The 22,435-nt window shown below is 43.1% G+C and overlaps 1 protein-coding gene across 2 annotated transcripts; it reads left to right on the forward strand.

Moving 5' to 3' along the window:
* Positions 1-3,337: 3,337 nt before the first annotated feature.
* Positions 3,338-22,148, forward strand: LOC108113303 (KH domain-containing, RNA-binding, signal transduction-associated protein 1). Of its 2 annotated transcripts, XM_017223853.1 has the most exons (8): positions 3,338-4,013; positions 8,825-8,903; positions 15,276-15,361; positions 15,456-15,719; positions 18,627-19,185; positions 19,737-19,982; positions 20,315-20,471; positions 20,566-22,148. In XM_017223853.1, the coding sequence occupies exons 2-8, from the start codon at positions 8,849-8,851 to the stop codon at positions 20,663-20,665; spliced, it is 1,467 nt and encodes a 488-aa protein (XP_017079342.1). In that variant the 5' UTR covers positions 3,338-4,013; positions 8,825-8,848; the 3' UTR covers positions 20,666-22,148. The 2 variants fall into 2 exon arrangements, with proteins under 2 accessions (XP_017079342.1, XP_017079343.1); XM_017223854.1 differs by lacking the exon at positions 8,825-8,903.
* The last annotated feature ends 287 nt before the right edge of the window (positions 22,149-22,435 follow it).

A 22,435-nucleotide genomic window follows, 5' to 3' on the forward strand; every position in this document is an offset into this window, starting at 1 on the left:
TAAGAAGGGGCTTCAAATGTTATATTCCATAAAAAGTAGTAGAGAATTACAGTCTCAGAAGTATTCCAGTTTCCAAGGAAACATAAAAACTCTTCACTTCCTAACAAAGAGCCGTTTAGCATAAAGATGAGATAATCTGATAAAGATAAGGCTTAATCTGGTTCACTTTTAACTTGAGCTGTACTAAAATTTCAAGTCCCATCTAACGATCTAAATCAAAGGCACTTAATTTAAGTTAAAGTAGGTAATAAAAGCCCGCCATCGACTGTGTCAGCAGAGCCTTGCCGCCAATCTAAGTGCGCTTCCCCAAAGTGGAGCAGATTTCCGAAGAAAGCGAACTCGGGAAGTGTCTCGGAGCTCCGCGGAGCTTGTCTCGGGGCCACTTGCCTAATCCGCTTTGCCATGTCTGGGGCGCGGATGTCAAATTTGCAGGCAACTCCTTGCTCCTTGCTCTTTGCTTCTTGCCCTCCTTCCTAGCTGGTCCTTGCTCCTTTCGGGCATAAAAAAAGTTTACCCAAGCGCGGCATGTTCTGTGGCAAGTAGCGCCATTGTAGGAAACTTTAATCCCGCTTAAATTATAAATGGCACATTTGGCTTTCCCCAGCAACCGTTGCAACCGGATGCCGATGACGGCGCCGATGCCGATGCCAATGCCTACGCCTATGCCGCCTATAGCTGCTTCTTGTGCTATTCCCATTCCCATTACCATTTCGTACGACCATATCCCATGGCCATGTCAGCCATGTCGAGATGCTGGCTCGAGTTCCCCGCCGAAAAGTTTATGTGTGATGTCACAATATTCCCACTACATGAATGCCACCAATGGGGGCGGGCACAGCAGCGGTGGCAAACACAAAACACTTTGTAGCCTTTTATTTGGCAAGCGGAATGCACTGCACTAAAGCCAAAGTTTACGGCTGGCATTTAGTTGCTTCGCCGGCCCCAAAAGCGGAAACTTCTAAGCCGAAACACGGACTAAAGTGAACCGAACTGACTTTCCAAGCACAACCCATCCTCCCAGCTTGGGCATAAAACTGTTGCCGACATGTTTGCTCCGCTCCCATTCGCTTGTTGAATTATGATTTTCTGCCTGGCCTGGCAAAGTGTCTCCTCCATCTCGGTGCCTCATGGTCCCGTAGTAGTAGACCCTCTCTCGGTTTCTCCAGGCCAGGAAATCAATTAAAACTTTGCATCTTGTCATGGGACCTAAAACCGACTATGACTACTACTCCGACTCCGACTCCAAATCGACTTCAAGCCCCGACGACCCCGAGTGCCCGGACATGCTTTCATGTGTGTTCCCGGCAAGCACATCAAACAAATGTCATCGCATGCTGAACATCCGACAGTTAACTGCAATTAAACGTCATGGAATGCACAATTAATGCGCAAAGATGGTCGAGTAATGGATTTAAATTATGCACTTCAATGGGCTCGATCGTGGGCTGGCACTAGAAATGCCCTCTGAGTGGAATTTAAGCCTTCGGTTTTGCATTTCATTCACGTTATTTAAGGCTAAAAACAATGCTTAATTACTGAAAACATTGTTAATTTGCATGGATTATATAACATTTGAAATTTAATACATACATTTAATATCTTTGATTTGCCGTTTATTCATCTAATTTACAGGGAGTGACTTTATTCTCCCATTAAAGCTCATCTCTAACTCAATCCACTGCCTGCTAACAAATTTCCAGCTCATTCAGGCATTACGAGTACAAATCGCTGGGGGCACGAGTTTATTAAATTTTCTCAAGCCCTCGGACATTGTTTAGTTTCCGTTCGTGTTTAGCATTTTTTCACCACATTTTCCTCGAAACTCGGTCTCATTCTGGTTTCTGGTTTTTTTTTTGGCCGTAACCTCGTAAAACAGTTAGCAAGCATTGCAGTTGGGCCGGCGGCACAAATTTTAATTAGAGTGCGCCACGCAAACATATCCTTCCATATAGCCTATAGAGTCGCCACCAAGGATGCGATACTTTGGGTCTCCGTTTCGCCCACAATGTTTATGTTTGTTTGTCATACATGGGAAAAGTCCCTGGTGCATTGAACGGTATCCAAATAGGACCCTAAAGCGTTTTGTATTCGGGTAAATTGGTAGCGGGAGGAGCTTGAAAAGGAGATGGGGGCGCTGAGAGAGGTGCAGGACACTATGGCCACGATAAACAAGGATGCATTTTCGGGGGTCAGGGGACCAGAACAACTGGCGTTGTGGCCACGGTTCCTCCGATATACATATAGCATGTAGTTCCAGTAGTTCTTCTTCCTCGCTGCCATTCGTTTTCCTCATTTTCCTTCTTTTTTTTTTCCTGTGGTCGGAGAACGCTGCCGAAAACTTGAATGTAAATTTGCTTTGGCTTCGGTTAAAGGCAGCCACTGGAACACAATGTAAACCGCCCATTTCCCGCTCGCAGATCGATCGATTCGGCCGAAATGAGATTCTAGCATGTGGTCGGAGCATTTCTTTTTTGCGAGTTATGCAATTCGTTGGCCAAAGCATTTGCTTACATGAAAATTCAAAGCTTTTCTGCGGCGAAAAAGGATGCTCTTAAAACACTGTATTCGAGGACGGTTAGAAAACGTACACCAAAGGACCACGCACTTTTGCAGTTTCACAGGGTTATAACAATAAAGTTATAAGTTTTTTAGTTTTTAGACCTTTAATACTAAGTGAGACTCTCATAAAACTAATTTTAGGATTGTATTTAATATTTATGTTTATTATTAGTAATTAACATTGCCATAGCTCTTGATACAGTCATAATTTAAGTCCAATTTGTAGAACTAAATTTATGAAATAAGATTCTTTACAAGTTAACTAAGTGCCTTGGGAAAGGGGTTACTTATCTTACTTTAATTATCTTTTTTGTGTGCTAAACTAGCAGCTTTCCTGCTATTTGAACTATTTCTAAATCCCGAATCTGAATAAGCAGCAGCAAAAACAACTCTGCCCCAATCGAGTATATTAAAATTTAAGCCAGGCGTCACTCCAGCCGGAATAAGCTGGGAATGCATCCAAGTTTCCAAGACCAAAGAAAGCCAATCCGAAGAAGTCCAGATATCCACCTGGCTAATCGCAGAGCAAAGCCGAGCCGAAAGTAATTACGGCTATGTGCATTTTAAAGTATAACGGAAATGCCTTTGCACAGGACATCTGGCCTGCATTATCGGAGGACTGTTCCCACTATGGGCTAGATGGCTCTTGGGGGCAGTGCGCAGAATCAGGAACCAACATCCAACATCCAGCATCCAGCATCCACAGTTGCCAAATGCTTGGGGTCTCCAGAAAGTTGGCCACATTCAGCTCCCATCAGTTGCGCGTCGGGCTCTTAACGGAACGGTTAACCTACTCCCGAATGCGGTTCCTTTCGAGTTCGGAGGAGTGATAGAGAACCTACACAGACACAAACACACTCAGTTTCCACCTTCAGGTGTTTGGCGCCAAGTTGCCCCAAAGAGACAAATTGTTTATCTTGTGTCAAGTGGTGTATGGCCATCCTTCTGGCCACCCACTTTAACTACAACTCCAGTGAAAGTTTGTTGTCGCCATCTCCCGCCATCTAGCCACTCCGGTGGCGTTTTGTGGCTACCGTGCCAGTCTCAGTCCCAGTGCCAGTGCCAGCGCCATTGGCATTGCCATTGCTCAAAACCAAAAACCGAAAACAGTTGGATCCTTGCGGTTTCGGGGAGCCGAAATCGGATGACATTATCTGCCACGGGACGGGACGCGTGACTACGGGTGGAGTGGAATGGTGCCGAGTGACTCGAAATTAAAAGCGGAACAAGGCGTCGCACCTTAGGCATGCATCTTTAATCAGGCCCCAATGAATTTCCGCGCGAAATGTTTACGGCCTATGAATAAGCAATGAAATAAGCGCTCACGGGCATTTGTCATTTGGCAAAGTGAAAATTGAAGTGACTGTGAAAATTGAGACAAATGTGCCCCAGTGTCGGTGGCAGGAGCAAGGATTAAAGCAGCTCCAATCCGGGCATAAATTCAACTTAACTAGGTAAATATTGGGTCACGTTCGGCAGCAGTGTATGAAATGTGGGGCTCTTTCACACCTGTTACAACTTAATTACGGCCTGGGCTAAGTAACTGAATTATTCACCTGGAATGCGGAATGCGGCTCGAGTGGCTCGATGTCAGTATACTTGCCAAAGTAGAAGTACAAATAGCCAGCGGGGAAAATGTGTGTTCGTGTGTCCAACTGTCCGTAGTCCGTAGTCCGTAGTCAGGAGTCCACAAACCAGAGTCCAGAATCCGCAGGACTAATTCCCCCCGAGGCTGGTCGAATCGAAGGGAATCCTTGGGCGGGGCAGTCATATAAACGAGAATGAATGAATGTAATTGCTTTTGATTTATCTCACTCTCATCGCCAGCAGAGTGGAAAGCCATTTATTTGGTGATTTCCGCTCGGACCTGGCAAAATATAACTAATTCTGATAAATTATTACACAGATGATTATTGATGAACACTAATTTATTAAGTCAAAGCGCTTGGGGAGCCCAGCCCCAGTGTATATGAGTACACTGAATGAATCCGTGGGTCGCCATAAGCCTCAACTTCAACCTGAACCTCAAAAACCTTCCTTGGCTCAACGCAAAAATAAAAAGGGAAATGGAATTTGGAATTATGAAATTATTTATGAAGGAATGCCTGCGAAGGCGAAAGGACCTTTGGCATTGCCTTTTTTGGGTTTGCGGCCAACTTATACGAGAATAAAGGGAAAAGTTTTACTTTTTGTGGCTGAATTATACATTTGGATGCATATTTGCTGGCCGCATTATATGAGGGACACGTCTATGAATTTGTTTTTCAACCAGCTTTAAAAAGCCAACTTTCCTGGGTCAGGACCCTCAACACCCCCCACACTACCCCTAAAAAATTCCCCCAGGAGACATGGCCAGAGAGTAACTATTATGTGCTTCATTAGAAAGGGGGAAAAAGTCATGAATTTCAGATTAGGTATATGATTAATGGTAAAAAATGACCGCTCCCAGTCCGGGCCATTCAAAATGCACACCCACATAAATCAATTTCTGAAATGCATTGGCACACTGCAACGCTGCGGGATATCCGATTATGTGGCTTTGATAACCACATCGATTAATCAACGATGCTTTAATGGCTCTCCCTTGATTTTGGACTGTAAGTTCCGTGGCTCAAATCAGTTCCGAGTCCAAACTGGATGCTCTTGATTGAGCACATCCCGCAGTCGATTAAATAAACAAATTCCACGGGGCCTTCTTCTCTCTCGTTTAATATTTTAGTCGAAAATACATTCCTAAGCCTTCATGCACTTGCAAAAAATCCATTTAGTTATTAAATTTTTCAAACTTAAGCCATAATAATCATGTATAAATTTTAATTACAAACTTTAATACCATGTCTGCTAGCCATATTTCGATTTTGTTTGCCATTATCTTTAATGACAGCAAATTGGCTCAATTGTTGGCAGCCATGGAATATAATTACTCGGCTTTTATAATTCAATCTTAATAAACATTTATGATTCCCGTCACACAGAAGTTTTTTCCGATTAAAGTTTCTCTCTCAAAGTTTGTTTATTTTTAAACAAGCCTCGCATCTTGATTTAAAAATCAATCAGAATAAATATTAAAACATGAAATGTTTCATTCTTTCAGTGTTTGAGCGATGAAAAAATTGTTCCATTATTTTTTGAAATTAATTGGCCAACGCTTGTGAAACAATTTCCGGTCAGGAATTCCTCTAGCATTTAGGAGGCAAACACGGTCGAAAGGGGTTGCTCGATGGTGGGCGGTTCTCGGTGGTTCTCCGTGCTCCACCCTCGGGGCTCTGAAGGCATTTTGAATATTTCATTTTCGCATTTTCATATTGACCAACTGGTCAAATAAATTCGAGGAAAACAAATAAACGTAGCAAGACTTTTTAGATGGAAGATGAAAGGTTGATGGCGCCCCGATTTCTGGGGCTTTGGACCAGGACCGATCCACTATGCATCGGCTGGCCGGGATTTATGGATTCTGGAATGTTGACACAATGCCCAAATAATTCAAATGTTGTGCGAATCTGCTGAAATATGTTATACATTCATTTACATGCAGATGCGAGCCCTTCGGCTTTTAGACGGATTTGACACGTAGCCGGGTAAATGCAGATACAGAATTCAAGTGGGCCCGTTTCGCAGGATGAGCAATGGTTGCAGGATGCCATGGCTATAAGGTGGGTGTGGGTATGGGTGTGGGTCTGGATGTGGGTTTTTTGGTATGGAATATATAGAGTTTTCACCCATGCCATGCATGTGCGAGTTTGTTTGTGCTGTGCTGTGTATTTGCATTTCCATTTGGTTTTTATTTTTCATTTTTCTGATGTTACTGTGACTGCAATATTCGCTTGAATAAATTATCCAGGTGAGCATTGCTCTGCATACTAAAAGGCAGAATATGCCGGATCGGACTTTAAATCAAAGGCAGGTTGTTGTTTGGTAACTTAATTGTCTTCGATTGCAGCCGTTTGTCGCATGCCGCATGCCGCACGCCGCACGCCGCATGCCGCTTGCCAATTGTGTAATTTCTGAATGTCTGTTATTCTGTGGCAGAACGGAAGAAGGAACTTCCTGCAAGATAACGCCATTAATTTGGATTAATATTCCTTGTCTCATGAAGTGGCGCTCGGCAATCAGGACTATCGCCGAAATCCCCTTCATTGTATTCAAATTTCTTTATCCTCTTCCATCCCTGCTGCCATAATGTCCGTCCCAGTTTCCATTGGATAATGTCCCGGGGTTTACTTGGCCCCACATATATCTCCATTCCAATCCCTCGCTTCCAGTCACTGTCGCCTTCTTCTTCGTTCGCTTTATGGTTCATGTTCATGTCTTCTTTATCTAAATCATCCAACTGTGTAAATATTTGCCTCGCTTCCTGCATTCCATCCTCGTTATCCTTAAATCGTGCGTGCCGAGCTATACAAAGACAAGCGAGTGAGAGCGAGAGGCCAGACCGGAGCCCGAGGAGCGGGAATGAATAAAGCAAACCAGCCAAGCGCCCAAGCCATCGGCCCACCGATCCCGAGACCCACCGTCCCACCGACCGACTGAGTGAACCGACCTACTCTACACTGGGTTAAATTTTGCATAAGAAACACACGGCGGTCGCCGTCCTTGCACAGTGGTTAAAGACTAGGGCAGTAGAGTAGGTTAGTGTGGGTGAAATGAATATATTTAAATGTTTATTAAAGTGTAAAAATAAAAATACATAAAGATGTATATATGCATTTATGTCTAAGGCAAATGTTGTAGCAGTAGTATGACTTAAAAAATAATATCATGTTCACACTAAGCCATATGCCATGTTTTTAAAAATATTTAATATCTAAAAACTAATGAAAAGGTTAAGTAAATATATTTTGAGCATTTTTCCTTCTGTTAACAACCCACTCTTACATTTAGCCCCGAGCAGTGGGAATAATAATTACCCATCCTCGCTTAAAAATAATATTTACTTAGCCAAGACAAAGATTACCACCATCTGGCCCCACTGTGCGTAATTCCAACGGTAAACAATAATCGCAGCATTAATCTGAAACTGCGCACAAATCCGTCAAACTTAGTTGCGAATGCGGGGGAATGGCAGAAACGCAAAGGAAGAGAAAGACAACAAGAAGAAGAAGAACAAAAGCGACTTGAACGAGGACTAAAACACAAACATTGGCGGAGATTTTGGGGCGCTTGAGCTGTCATTAATTTTAAGAACTTTAACCCACTTCCGCTCGTTATCGGCCGTCCATCAATTTTCCAGGTAGCTTGGCTTTAATTTAAAATCGCTTTCAAGGGAGAGGGCGGGAGCTATTTCTGAAACAAATAGTTGAAATCATTCTGAAAGGCAATTAAGCAGCGTGACTGAGTGTTTTATGGCACTGAAAATTATACGACTCTTTCAGGTTTTATGATTTTATGCCCAGGCGCAGATCCTGAATCGTGGATGGATGCTATCCAGAACTTAATGGGGCGCACTGGCCAATTATCCCTAAGCACAAAGAAATCGGGGTCACCGATTACGCTCCGACTGGCGCACAAGTGTACATCACATACTTCTCGCAAGGGAATGCTATGATATCATATGAGTTGAGTTGATTTTTTGTTTCGAATTTCCCGGTCCCTCTTTCATGTCAGCCGTACATACATACATATTTGCTGACTGGGGGAAACCGATACTCGACACTCGAAATGGGGCAAATGTTTGGTTTCCATAGATGGATGAATGGATGGAGGACACAGGATGAGAGTCAATCTCTGATGCCACTGAAACCCAATCCACAAACAGAGTAGAAAGATAGAGAGAGACGGTGATGGAGATAAGGGCCAGGGATCACCGGCAGCTGCAATCAATATTCATAAAGATTCGGAAAAGTTCACTCCACGGGGTTACGCAAACTTTCGATTGTCTTTTGGGGATATATGCGTAGAAATCGCTACCAACTTTGCCCTGGCTTATTTCATTATGGAACTTATCAACAGATTTGAAACAAAATGCCTCGTACGCCCCCTCCCTTCCACTCCCTCCAACTTTCTTAAGTATTTACCATGTTGGGGCGTTTTTGTCAGCTGCATTATGATAAAAATTTTCCAAAGTTTTCCTTAAGCTTTTTACACGGGCTTACCGCAAGATGTTGGCTGAAGGCACGGGTCGATCGGTGGCGTCAAGGGAGTCAGGGGGAGGCGTAGGTGGTACTTGGGGGCGGCTTAGCTGAAAACTTGAAAGGGACGAAATCCCTTTGGCCTCAAACTATTATTACATGCTCATATAGATTATTCACATTCTTTCACTTTGCAGTCACCGCAACAAAAGCAACAAAGAATGGATACTAAAGCTGGCTTAAGTGCGCTGGAGGAAAGGTCCCTGAAAGGTTCAGGTATGTGGATTATATAATTGCCGACAAATGCCGAGAATTTGGCGCAGTCGATGACACAAATTGTCTAGCACATACACGTACAGTGCGGTTCAGAATGTAAGGCGGGTTTATTTGATTGTGGGTAGTGTGCTAAAATGGGAGTTAGCATAAGAAACCGAATCCCTTTTGGAAGTGCTTGAAAATTTCACTTTAATTTAAGCTCAAACTCATGCCTATAGTTTTTGGTTTTCGTTTATTTTAAGTTAATATAATGTTAAATGTGGAAACAAGTTTAAGAAATTTATTAGGAGTTGCATTAGATTAAACTTAAGGCTACTATATTGGCATACTCTTAAAATCTGCAATTAGAAAACACACTTTGGTTTAAAATATTGAAAAGAAGCAATCGAAAGAAGCATCAAAATGTCCTCTAAATTATTTCAGAGTTGCTCCATATCAATCTCTGTTATGGAAAACAGATTTGTCGAATTTCCAGAAATGTCAGTCATCGAATTGGTCGAGCTTATCTTCGAAATCAAGTTGCGATAAAACGATTGAATCTATTCGTTTTTTATTCCACCAAATCTCCCGAATGTCCCTTCAACTGTCTTATAGTTCTGAAAGGCAGTGTATATCCCCGTATAAGTTTGAATCGAATCCGGAATATGGAGCCGGAGGAAAGTCAAACAGAGTGAAGAGTAAACGAAGGAGAAGCTACCACCATACGACCAACACTGTTTTGTTTAACCAACCAACCACCCACCTTCATATATGCTCTGAGGGCATTTAGAAAACCCCACACACACACACACCACACACACACACCAATCGCCAACAGAGTTTCCCGGCTCAACTGGATGGGGGAAATGTGAATTTTTTCTGCTATTCCACCTTTTCGACTTTCGACTTGTTTACGCAAAAGTTAAGGAAGGACATAAAAGCGAGCGGGCATCCTGGCATCCGTCGTAAAAACTGTCGTCGTCACACTGGCTGATACTGATAGCGCAGAGCTACCATTTCTAGTAGAACCTGCCTGGCTGGGGGTAAATTTAATCATAAACACACAGCAGTCGATTACGTCATGTGCGAAAACAAAACTATTTGTCGTCTTTGCCTTTCATTTGAACTCAAAATTCGATTCAATCTCAGCCCAGCCAGCCAGCTTAGCTTTAAAGGCAAATCATACAAAGAAATCAAAATGGGGGGGAGAGGAAAACGAGAGTCCTTCGGAGGACGATACATATATCCATCAAAGCTGACTTTCTTTTTGTTGCTGTTTTTTTGTACATAGCTTTTCCCTCTTTTGAGTCTAATCCGAGCAATACTGGAAATTTAAACAAAAACGAAAAAAACATTGGATTACAGATTGTCGCCGGGGAGAAAGGCAGAAAGTGGAGAGAGAGAGAGAGAAAGAGAAATGAGCATAAAAAGGGGATATAATAAACAAGCGGAGAAAGCAGTAGCGGATGTTTAGTCACCGCCCATCCCACCAGAAAACATGTAAGCTTCTGGGCAAAAGTTGACTTTTTTTTCTGGTCCTGCCGCCGCCGACGACTCTTGTTTCTTTTTTATGATTATTTTTACTTTTGTTTCGGCTAACGAGACGCATTCCGTGGTAATCCGTCCCCGGGGAAATGTTAAACCAACCGGAGGGCGTCCCACGAGAAGGTATCATTGGTATCTGTCCTGTCGAAAATCGCTTAAATGGACCATCAATGGTTCGGCCACGAGCCGAGAAATTGCCAAGGACATTAACACTGACGAAATATTGATTAAACTGGCAGGCCCTTTGGGCCATATTGAAATGGCCAACGGTCAGCGCGGCAAAGGGGAAATCTCGTCTTTGAAATTGAATAATTTGCGCATTCATACACTTGACTCCCACGTGACCTTTGACTACGACCACACAGAAGAAAAATATTGGCATTGAGAGGTTCTTTGTGTTTTCATTGGTAATTTATTGGTAAATATTTAAATTAATATTTTATTTATCTTTATAGAAACCAATTAGCTTCGAATAAATCACATTTTCAAGAGAATTTTAAACTTGCGACATAAAACTGCAGTTGAGGAGTCTTTTTGAGGTCTTAACTCCCCTTTTTATATCATCAAATTGATCAAGACATGGCATATATATCCCTAAACATTAAGTTACCCGTTAAAGAGCATATATTCGGGGAATCGGAGAAAAATCATATTGTAACCTATTAATTTCTATGGAAACATTTTCCTAGACAAACTATTTTGTAGTATTGGCAACCACAATTTGGGCATCCGAATAATGGGTAAAGAAATAAATTTATAGCAAGCACAAAATTCTTAAAAGTTCATTTTTTACCCATTATTCTCAAGGAGAAAACCAGTGAAAGTCCCGCGGGTTTTAGACGAGAAGTTAATGTCATACTTTAAGAAGCCCAAAGTTATGCAATCTCGGCAGACTTCTGTCTCTGAAGTTCGGTGACATCCGTGATTGTTATATTTGGTTTTTCTCCGTGCAGGCAGGTGCCAGAGGTTGGGAAAATAAAAGGCTTATATATCATGCCCAAGACAGCGTCATCGCTCTGAAGAGGGTTTTTCCAGGCATTTTCCGGGGGTCAGGGGTTGGGGTGGTGTGCTGGCTCAAGTGCCTGCCCCCAGGGCAGAGACTAAGGAAGGGCGGGGGATACGGATGAAAGACTACGAACTACGGACTCGGCAGTAGGCAGCGGCCCAGGACAGTGTTTTCCGCTTTTCCGGACGAGCAAATGACCCGGAAAGGCCAAGCGAAGGCGGCGCGCAAAAGGAAAATGTGGAAAATATGGCATCGGACGGGCGGCAAACAAAACACAGGGAATAAGCAACAAAAAGTGGCAACGGAAACAATTGCAGTGACTGAGCAAATGTTTAGCAACCTGCCCCCAGGGATGCACGATGGCGGAAAAGCCAAGGAAACGTGGAGGAAAAACCAAAGGAAATGCTAGTTTCTAAAGTCTGTGGCTGCGGCAAGTTGATATTTAAATCTGATTTACACCATCAAGTGTTTAGTCAAGTGGGGCGGACCACCACATTGAGGTTCTGAATCGCTGCCAGGACTCCCGCTGCATTCCGACGGCCCAATCCTTGTGGGCGTGGCCACCTGGTGGCCTGAAATGCATACCTAATTACGTTAATGGCCGTGCTGGCCATAAATTAGTGGAGATTAGGCAGCAGCGGAGGCCAAATTCGCTCGCACCTTCTGGCCAGAACCGAAACTCTGCCAAATTGAACCGAACTAAACTGAACTGAAAATGGGCAAAAAGTTGCCCGCGATACGGGCGGATAAAATAATTATTGTCATGGCTGTGAGCGAAAAAGTAATTATTATTATTATTGCTCTTTCGAGCAGTGCAGGTAAATCAATAAATTTACATAATCATTGTGTAAAAGACCAATTAATGGCGCTTTAAATGCAAGATGGGCAAAGGCATTTTTCCCGCTCGCAAATTAATCGATCCGTTGCCCAGTACGACAATTGTGAAAATATCGTTTAATTAAAACAAATATGCATAGATTACTTTAAATACAGCACCGACAGAAAGACAGAGAGTAAAAAGTTATTTCAGGCGAATTTAATTGCTGGTGAAATGTCGCTAATTGAAAAGTCTGCGTCGAGGGAAAACAACACAACTTTCCTGGCCCATCCTGGCCTGTCCTGGCGTGTTGTGGCCTTCCCCTTGAATAAGCATTACAAACAATGTTGAATGAAATGGAAATTAATCTAATTTCTGTGGGACAAGCGGCCAGGAGAAGAACACGGATATCCTTTTAGGATATTCCACCTCGGTCTGATGAGCGTAATTAATCAAGCCGAAGTATGAATACTGATTTCCCACGGGATCCCCAGATGCGAATCTGTTTTGTCTTCTAGGCAGCATAAATATTATGACGGCTGGTCCGCAATGCCAAACAATTAACACAGATCTGTGCTTTCACCTACTTGCATTTCGCCTGAAATAGCAACCCCCCTTTCTCCCGTCCACTTTCATCTTTAGCCAACCCAGCGCCACCCACCGCCCACCTGGCTGAAGCCCATCAGAGTGCTCTCCGCTGACAACTGCCAGCTACTTATGCATGTTGCTGCCACTGACAAGAAACTACTGGAGAGACAGAAAGGCCGGCGGGTGGAAATTGGGCGGTAAGCAGGTAAAAAGAAAAGGGGAATGGCCAGTGATGTCAACGGCAGATTACCAAAAGGAAAAGCTCCCAATGGGATATTCATCTGTATACTCTGATTCTTAAATTGCAGTTAACCCATTTTTCTAAGGCGCAGAAACAATGGATTTTGATAAAGAAGACTTGTTTTTAAAATTGTAAAAAATTTTTGAATCAAAAATAAAAAATAAGCAAACGCCGATTGTCGTACGCAGAAATTATTCAAGAAAGTTTTAAACATTATTCTTTATTTTTGCATAAAAGCTTTCATTTAATTTCTTGTTATTTTGAAAAATAAGAAAGCTAACAGCTTAAGCAAGGGTAGTACTATCATTATTATCCAATCTCTCTCCAATCTCACTAATTAAAAATGAATTTTTCTTTCTTTTTATGAATCCGTGCATATTCTTTGAAGACTTCATACATATGTACGATTTTGTTCTGTTGCTTAGCTACATTTTCGTCTATAAAACAGCTAGGCTGGCAGCACTGTTGCAGGCAAATGTTGCATTCCGTGCAAAAGGCAACGACAAAAGGTGTTAAGAAAGCCATTTCGCCTGCTAATGAGTGACGATGCCTCTGAGTGTGTGTGCGTCTCAAGGTGTGAGTGTGGGTCTGTGTGTGCTCACCCCGCTTTCCCCTTGGTGGGTGCTTGTGTTTGTGTGTCCCCGTGAGTCCTTGCCAGGACTTGAGCCCGAGCTGAAGAGCAAACAAAAATGTTTTCATGTTTGGGCCTGTCAACAGATTTATCCAACATTTCCCCCCATCCCTCCAAGCCTCTCGTTCTCTTTTTCGGGTTTATATATATGTTTGTGTGTGTGTGCAGAAGCATTTTGCTTAATTAGTTACAAACAGCTGAAACTGAGAGAAAGCACCGAAGAAAGCACGAGCGAAGGCAGAGAAAGGACTGGCATCCATAGCTGTCTTTAAGGCTCCGCCAAATGTTTACAAATGTCGCAGCGTCTGCTGCGGGCAGCTAAAGATCCAGATACAGAGATACAGATACCAGATTGGCGACACTAGATGCCAGAATGCCAGGATGCCGGGATGCCATGGCGGTGGAGGAGGCGAAAGGGCGGATGTGTGGGCAGGTGACACAAGTCAGCTCGAGATAATCCGATGAACTCTGCGTCTGTAGCATACTTATGAGGGCAGCTGGTGGCGTGAATAGTCCGCAATATACACATTTATTCACTCGACAGCATTCACAAAATGAATGGAACAATCTTCGGGTCTTTGCAATTCCACACAACTTCAAAAGACGTAATGCCGCAACTAAATTAACTTGTAAATACATGTAGATAAAGTGGAATATGATGAGATATTTATTTGGGTTTCTCTTCAAAATAGTTACGGCGTGTGAATTTATTTATTTAAAATGATTAAATGCCACTTTAATGGATACTTTTGCAATTATTATTATCCTTTTTTAGTACTCGCAGTATAACATTTGACACAATGTTTATCAGTTCATTAAACTTTCCGGGAAAATAAATCAACAAATTTAGTTTAATTTCATTTATTAATACAGATAGAAAGCGGACTTTTTGACAGATCTGGCATGGTTATTTATTCAAAATGTTGCCCCCTTTAATAGCTGACGCATGCATTATTTGGAAGTTATTATCTTTCGACCTAATTAATGTTTAATTTAATTAAATTAGCCTGCGGGATATTAAAGAGTTTGAATTTGTAAATTAAATTCACAAATCTTAGCTCATAAATCTGAAAGATAGCTATAGACTTGATAATTAAGCTGAGCAGCATGAAACTGAAACGAAAAACCAAGTTTTTAGTTGAAGTTTAATAACTACTTTTCACTATTTTCCCAATTATTTCTTTTCCTTTTACTACACGAACGTTTCTCAAATATTTAAGGACAGATACTTAATACTTTCGCTCGTCAAAGTAGCTTCACATTTTCATTTAATTAGTGCTCGTCAAAGTTTGTGTAGAGAGATCCAGCAATAAGTATAAGTATTAAGTTAACATGTAGGAACTAAAAGAAAGATTTAATCTGCCCAGTGTTTAATAATTATATTTTGTACCATAAAAGCAGAGAATACGTTTTGCAAATTTGATACCTTGCCGAGTGGGCGGGGGCTATTAAACATTTAACTCCTTATCCCCTTTGAGCATATAATGCGCCTCCATAAAGTTAAATTACACGTTTAATTACACGAGCATTAAGCTGAATGCATTTTCCTGTTTTCCAACCCGCAGAGAAACTCAAAATGCTGGACATCACTCGCGACAAGCCGGTGAAGGTGGCCGTCAAAGTGGCGGTTCCTGTGCGGGATCACCCCAAGGTAGGTTGAGGAGGAGTTAACTGGATGCTGGATGGAAAACTGTTAACGGAGGGTAAACATTTTCATTGCATTTCCCTTTGTTCGGCCGCAACAGTTCAATTTCGTGGGCAAGCTGCTCGGACCCAAGGGCAACTCGATGAAGCGCCTGCAGGAGGACACCATGTGCAAGATGGCCGTCTTGGGACGGGGATCGATGCGGGACCGGCGGAAGGAGGAGGAGCTGCGCGGCAGTGGGGACAGTCGCTATGCCCATCTCTTCGAGGACCTGCACGTCGAGATCTCGACCTTCGCCGCTCCGGCAGAGGCCCACGCCCGGATCGCCTACGCGCTGGCGGAAGTGCGCCGCTTTCTGGTTCCGGTGAGTCAAGCTGAGTGGAGTGGCATGGACTTCAATGGGGCGACCTTTTTCGGAACATCTCCCTTGGCATTGTTTGTGTTTAATACCCATTAATGATTTAAGTTTCGTCCGCTCCACGAGCACGCAAATGAGCATCTTAAAGTTTGCCGGGACACGGGTCTTAAAGTTATGGCAGCGTGGAGTGCACTTGGAGAAAAATGGTACTTAAAATCAGAAGTACGATTAAAATGTCAAGAAAAGACTAACCAGAAATGTTCAAAATTTAACTCCCAAACAAGAATAATAAGTTAGATTGCTAAAACATCAAACTGTCGTCCTCGGCGAAAGGCAATTTGTAAAAATCCTTTTCTAATCCCTTGGCTTTAAACCAAAAAAAAGGTTGGGTGGGCTTTTGGGGGATTGGGTCTAAATTTATTTATCTCTTTAAATTCAAGTAGAAGCTATATTAAATGCAAATGTTAATTTTTCTAAGTTAAAGGAACAACCCATATCTGGTTTTTATGACATTGCAATTCGATTTTCACAAAGACTCCCCTTGTAAGAAATTAAACTTGATTGGCAGAAGCTTACAAGTTTTTCTTTTACAATATAAAATATTACCTTTTTAAGACAATCTTAAGCTATATTTAAAAACGTTTATCATGAAAATGTTTAAAAAGTACAATTTTCTCGAAAGTCATGTTTTAGGGCCAATTTCGTTGCAAGTTTAGAAAACGATGTTGTTTTGATGAAAGTTTCCCGAACTCGCTGACGACTTTAATTAAAGTCAAATTTGCGAAAGTCATGGCAAATAGTTTTGGGAGTGTAGGAGGACTGGAGCCGTGCGAACTGCTCCAAGGTTGTGCTCGTTATCGACTTCAGCTTCCGTGTTGGTCGTGTTCGCGTGGCATGCAGCGGGTTTCCTGGTCTCCGCGCTCTCTCGCTGACTAAATTGCATTGTGCTGTAATTACATTTGCCACCCCCTCGGCACTCGACTGTGCCCGCCCACTTTGCCCTGCTTGCCCACTCTTGGCCCACTCCTTTTGCCACCTCCTTGGCTAAGGGAACTGGGGAACTTGGCTGGCATCTTCCTTTTGGCCATTGTGCGGCCCTCGACACGCCATCGCCATCGCCACATCGCCATATCGCCATATCGCCATGGCCAACGCCGTTGCCATCTTCTGGAGCCAACGTGTGTGTGGTGGAGAGGAGGAGTGAGAGGGAGAGGGGGTAGATATTCCTCTGCCATCCTCCACTCGAGACACAAATGTTAAGCGTTTACTATCTGCAGCCTGCAGACGGGATACAGGCAGATTGGGAGTCCTGGAGGCTGCACGTCCTGGGCATCATCCTCACTTGCCCGGCGCCGGCATACTTTATTTATACATCTTCTTTAAGATGCAAGCAGAAATGTGAGGGTGGACATGGAACAATTTAAACGGCATGCCGGGGCCATCTATCTGGGGTATCCGTATACTATACACAGCGTTTGCTGCATCCGAGAGAATTACAAATGAGCGCAATATATTCTGCTTATTGCAAATTATACCTCAAGACCCGGGCTTTGATCTATAATTTGCCACAAAATTCAATTCTCACCTACCCCACATGACGACGTGGCATTGTTTCGAAGTCGGGACTTGGCAGGCAGCCATACCACATTATTCCCAGCTTAAGCTGGAGTGGATGTGGCTGATTTTCAAGTTGGGGTCGGGTAATCTAATATATTGACATCCTGGCCGACCTTTGACTGGCAGATGCTAGCAACATTGAAACTCTCTCTCCTGATTCCTGCCTGGGGATTTCTCCCTCTGAGTTTTTCCGATCTGATTACACACGACGAAAATTTGCATAGAAATTATTTGATATATCCATAACAACAGTGGGGGGATGAGACAAAGGCGATGAAAGAAGAAACTGTTTCAATTTAGATAAATTGCTGGGGTTACTTTGAGCCGAGTGGAGTATGGGTGTCTGAGTGTGTGTGTTTGTTTGTTTGTTTTTGTTTTTTATTTGGCCTGAAATCTCTTTGTGAATCTCATCTGCGACATATTTAAGACTCACCCACCTGGCGGGGAAATTGTTTATGGCATCTGCAATCACGATTTATGCTTGCCAGCGAGCGCCATAAAAAGGCCATATTGTGTGACAGTTTTAAGGATACTAAAACGTAGGAAATAGGTGTGCCACATACATATGTTGTGCATGCGATTCGTTTGCAAATTCAGAGATATTCATAAACGAGTTAGTCGGTTAATGGGGTTGATGAAATGTGTATCCAACGGGCTGGAGTTTCCTGCGTGCGTGTATCTATCGCATCCAGGCAGGCCTACACACATACACTCTACCACCACCCACATAATTGCATTAAGCACTCACAGATACCCAGATACATATATGTACGTACGCCCCAATGTGTGTGTATATGTGCTTGCCCCGGGGGGGCAGAAATGGTTTCTGCTCAAAGGGTGTTCCACCGGCGACACATGAAACGTGGCTGCGCACAAACTTTTAATTGACATCCAATAAAATTCGCATTTATTGCCAACGACGCCGGCCAGGGAAACGTGAATTAAATTTAATTGCTCGACTGAGGTGTTCCCGTGGTCCCACAACTAATCCCGCCAGTGATGGACAGTATCTTGGTTTCTCAGGAGTGCTTTAGGTGGTATTGGGTACAGAGCTCTTTGTATCTTAAGTCAAGGGGCAACATCATTCGTTTCTCTTTGAAGATTATAGATCCATAATTATAAAAAAGTATTTCCTATTTCTAAATACAAGATAAAAAGGTTAGAAGGTCAAAATCCTCATCCGTTTGGTTTGCTAAGCGGAATGACATCTCTCACTGCCTCGAATCATCTGTATTCCGAAATAGAGAGCAGTGGGTAGCCGTTTCCATCATTGAATCGAACATCTTATCACTGCAGGACTACCACGACGACATCCGCCAGGAACAGATGTGGGAGATGCAGGCGCTTACGTCCACGCCAGCACTGGGCGCCCACTCACTGGAGGACTCGCAGAGTCCCACCATTAACACAAGTAATCAGGTGGGTGGCGCCACCACTGTCTCATCTACTGGGGCAAATGGGCGTGGCCTGGGTGGTGGACTAGCCGACATGGACACGTCCAACGATGACAAATCGGATGACACCAGCGGCATGGAGTGCCTGTCGGCAGTCGACAAGCTCGACTGCTCCTCCAGCTGCGCCAGCCTGGGCATCAGCGGAATCACGACCATCAGCACCACCAGCACCGAGCATCCGCATCCGCACCAGCACCACGCCCACCTGCACCCAACACACGCCCACGGAAACCAGCAGCAGCAGCAGCAGCAGGTGCACCACCACCAGCAGCAACACCACCACAGCCACCAGGCGCATTTCCACCAGCTGCTGCAACATGCCCACGGCGGAGCGAGTGCAGCAGCGGCTGCCTGCGGGGAGCATCTCTCTGGACAGGCGACTCCGGCGACCGCGGCGGCACGTAAGTGAACTCTAGCAGTTGTGGCTTTACCAAAGCCAGGCTGGGCTCGGCTATTAATTGGAAATTACGGCTGCCATTGATGTAGTGCATGAATGGGCCAATGAACATAATCCAGCTCCAGCCGAGAGTCGAGTCAATTCAGGCTTAAACACACTTTCAGAGGATGATATGCTTTCGATAGGCACTTAATAATATTAAATAACTTACATTACATCGAAAATCGATTAATTTATGAAGGGGTATGTCTTTAGGAAAGTTTTTATGTAGATTTTTGTAGGCAATATGAAGAACATCGGAGAAGGATGCAATATCGGACAAATTTTATTCAAATAATAGTTAGGGTAGCAGCATTTCATAAAATATATATGATATATTAGGTACATTAGGGGTAGTTTAGATATTAGAAAGAGAATCCACAGGTACAATCTCTTTGAAAGGGCATTCTAAGCTGCGGCTATCAGAGTCAGATTCCTTCTCCCTTTGTCCAAAGTAATCCTCCAGCTGCCACTCATCCGGTTCTCTTCCTCTGTCCGCCGTCAATCCACCCACAGTACACACCACAGCCATGGCAGTGGCACTCCAGCATCAGCTGACAGCCGCAGGAATCGGAGGACTCCTGAAGCCGGCCACCGGAGTGGGCGCCACCATGGCTGGTCTGCCTACCAGCCAGGCGGGAGCCGCCGCCCTGCAGTTGTCCGGCGACGGCGAGTCATCCGGATCGACGCTCACTCTGCTGGAGCCACCGGGCACCGCCCTCCTTCATCCCGCTTTGCGCAACGTCAAGACCATCAACATAGGTGAGTCCCCCAGTCGAAGCTTCAGTTGCCATCCACAGCTAATCTTGCTTACTACACTGGGAACCCTCAATGGCAATTTGGAAACAACTTCTAGATAATCTTAAATATGTATTGCAATAATCTATTTAAATTATATCTATAAAACTTCTAACGAACTTTAACCAGTAAATGTTTTTAAAATAAATCTAGCATATCAATCTCTCATCGCAAATTAAATTAAAAACTCTTTTTAATAAAAGTAACTAGCTTAAGTGGCATAGAAAATATTAAAATATTGAATTTTGACCAACCAGCATTTATATTTTAATTATTCTGACTTTGGTTTCTGTCAGGTGGTGGCTTGGGAAGGAAGCGCCCGCTGCTGGGTGTTCCCCGCTCCGGAATGAATCCCACCAAGCGCACAGTGATGAGTCTGCTGGCTAGGGCCAAGAACTCGCAGGCGCTGCACTCGGTCCGTCAGCCCATGGTGACGGCCACCAGCTTTGCCGAGTAAGTTGCCAGGAACGGAAACCACCCACAACGCCTTCCGAATTCGCAAAATCCAAAGGCGGAAACAGGAACTCATTCATTATGTTTACTTTAGACCCTTGCAGATGCTGGCCTCGCCATTCATAATTCCACACCAGGCGGTGGACCAGCCGATCCTGGCGCTGTCAAAGGAGAGCCTCGCCCAGGGCGTCTAACCCAGTGAGCTGCTCCACCTGCGACTGCCCAGATAGACCAATCTGACCGATTACCACCTGCCCTGCCTCCCCCGTTCGAGGATAAGCGAGAATCTCGAGGAGATTAGCGAATAATACTAAGCGATGTTTGCGTAGTTAATGCGTACTTTCCACGTAGTAAGGCTATATACCGATCTTTAGGGACTAACTGTGAACTTATCCGAGCGAAATCTCGAGCTCGTGCTACACGATTTTATTTTTTACAGAGAATAAACGGAGCCTCTATTTGCAATGCGATGTTTTATTTCCACAGATGCCAAACTAGGCATGGAACAGAGTTAAACTTTAAACAAATTGAAACCTAAAATTAGTGTCAAATTAAAATGAGAGCAACTTCAATAGAAATAAATGTAAACGCAATTACTTTAAACAAATTACTTTAAATAAATATACACACAAATACGAATGCGAATGCCGAATACCGAACACGAGTACCATAAAAGATATATATACAATACATACGAACACGTATACAAGCATATACAAATATAAATGTGTGTGTGTACTTAAATCTATATTAACTTAAGATTAAACCAAACGAAACTACTAAATTAATGAGATAATACAATAATTTTAAAGTATTTTAACAGCCACAAACGAAAATCGAAGACAAAGTCAAACCGAAAAGATTTGAAATGAAATGAATAGAAAACAAAAAAGAAAAGAAAAGAAAAGAAAGTTATAGAAAGGATATAGAGAGTTGAGGTAGAACCCCCGATCAGAGAGATCCCACCGCCTTCAGCTTGCGTTGCCTGATTGATTCCACATTGAGTCCCCTCAGATCCAAAGCTACAGCTGATAGATAGATAGTTCGGTTTCAGTTTTAAAACAGAAAGTTTCAGAACATCGAAAGCAGCGATCGCCTACCACAGAGTTATATTTTTTGTTGTTCAGATTATATGGTATATATATGATAAACATTGAAAGGTATTTGGTCCGAGTCTAGCTAGATGCCACACCCCCTCCACTTCGCAGCGATGCTTCGATTAAGTGTTTGTATGAATTGATATTCAGACTAAAGGAATTTGATCTGATAGTAGTCGGTCGAGTATCGACCGTACCAGCGGATTATTCGAGAGTTCACTTTAGCTCCCCAGTTACTTTGTTGACTGTGCACAATCCACATAGTTCTTAAATAGCGTTAACCGATATACAATAACAAACATTACTCAATTAATGTTCACAGAAAGTTTAATCAAAACGAAAACCAAAAAAGCCAAAAACAAAAACGAATATTTACAGCGTAAAGTAAAAGTAAAAGTAAAAGTAAAGTTAAAGCAAAATATTGATGTTCAAAGAAAGCAAATCCGTGAAAGGTCCTACTCATGTCATTAATGTAGATGTCGAATATGCAAACCAATTAAATAATTAAACCAGTCTTAAATGTGAAAAATTTCAGCAAAATTCAACCACAACCACCAAAAACACAACCACAAAACGCCACCACCACCACCACCACCACCACCACAGCTTCGAGCTATTCACAAATAAAATGCAATATTTTAAAAATAGAAGTTAAAGAAGTTATTTTAATGGAAAGTAAAAAGGGAAAGTGAAGTTCCCTCAAACTTTATGCTTGGCGGTCCCATAAAAGTATAATACGGAAACGCACTCCCAGGAGAGTGTGTCCTTTGTAACTATTAGTTACGGACATCCAGTTTTATCCGGCAGATTCTTCTCTGTGGCTGAGTTTTATGTCCCACTTTTTACTATGCACAAAACAGCTCAGGT

The sequence above is a fragment of the Drosophila eugracilis genome, unplaced genomic scaffold (genome assembly GCF_018153835.1).
Source record: "Drosophila eugracilis isolate 14026-0451.02 unplaced genomic scaffold, ASM1815383v1 contig_90, whole genome shotgun sequence".
NCBI lineage: Eukaryota > Metazoa > Arthropoda > Insecta > Diptera > Drosophilidae > Drosophila > Drosophila eugracilis.

Excerpts from the sequence above, each read along its gene's own strand:
- LOC108113303 (XM_017223853.1), top strand. The coding sequence starts at position 8,849 with ATGGATACTAAAGCTGGCTTAAGTGCGCTGGAGGAAAGGTCCCTGAAA. Across the intron at positions 15,362-15,455 it reads CTGTGCGGGATCACCCCAAG|TTCAATTTCGTGGGCAAGCT; the intron begins GTAGGTTGAGGA and ends CGGCCGCAACAG. Across the intron at positions 15,720-18,626 it reads TGCGCCGCTTTCTGGTTCCG|GACTACCACGACGACATCCG; the intron begins GTGAGTCAAGCT and ends TTATCACTGCAG.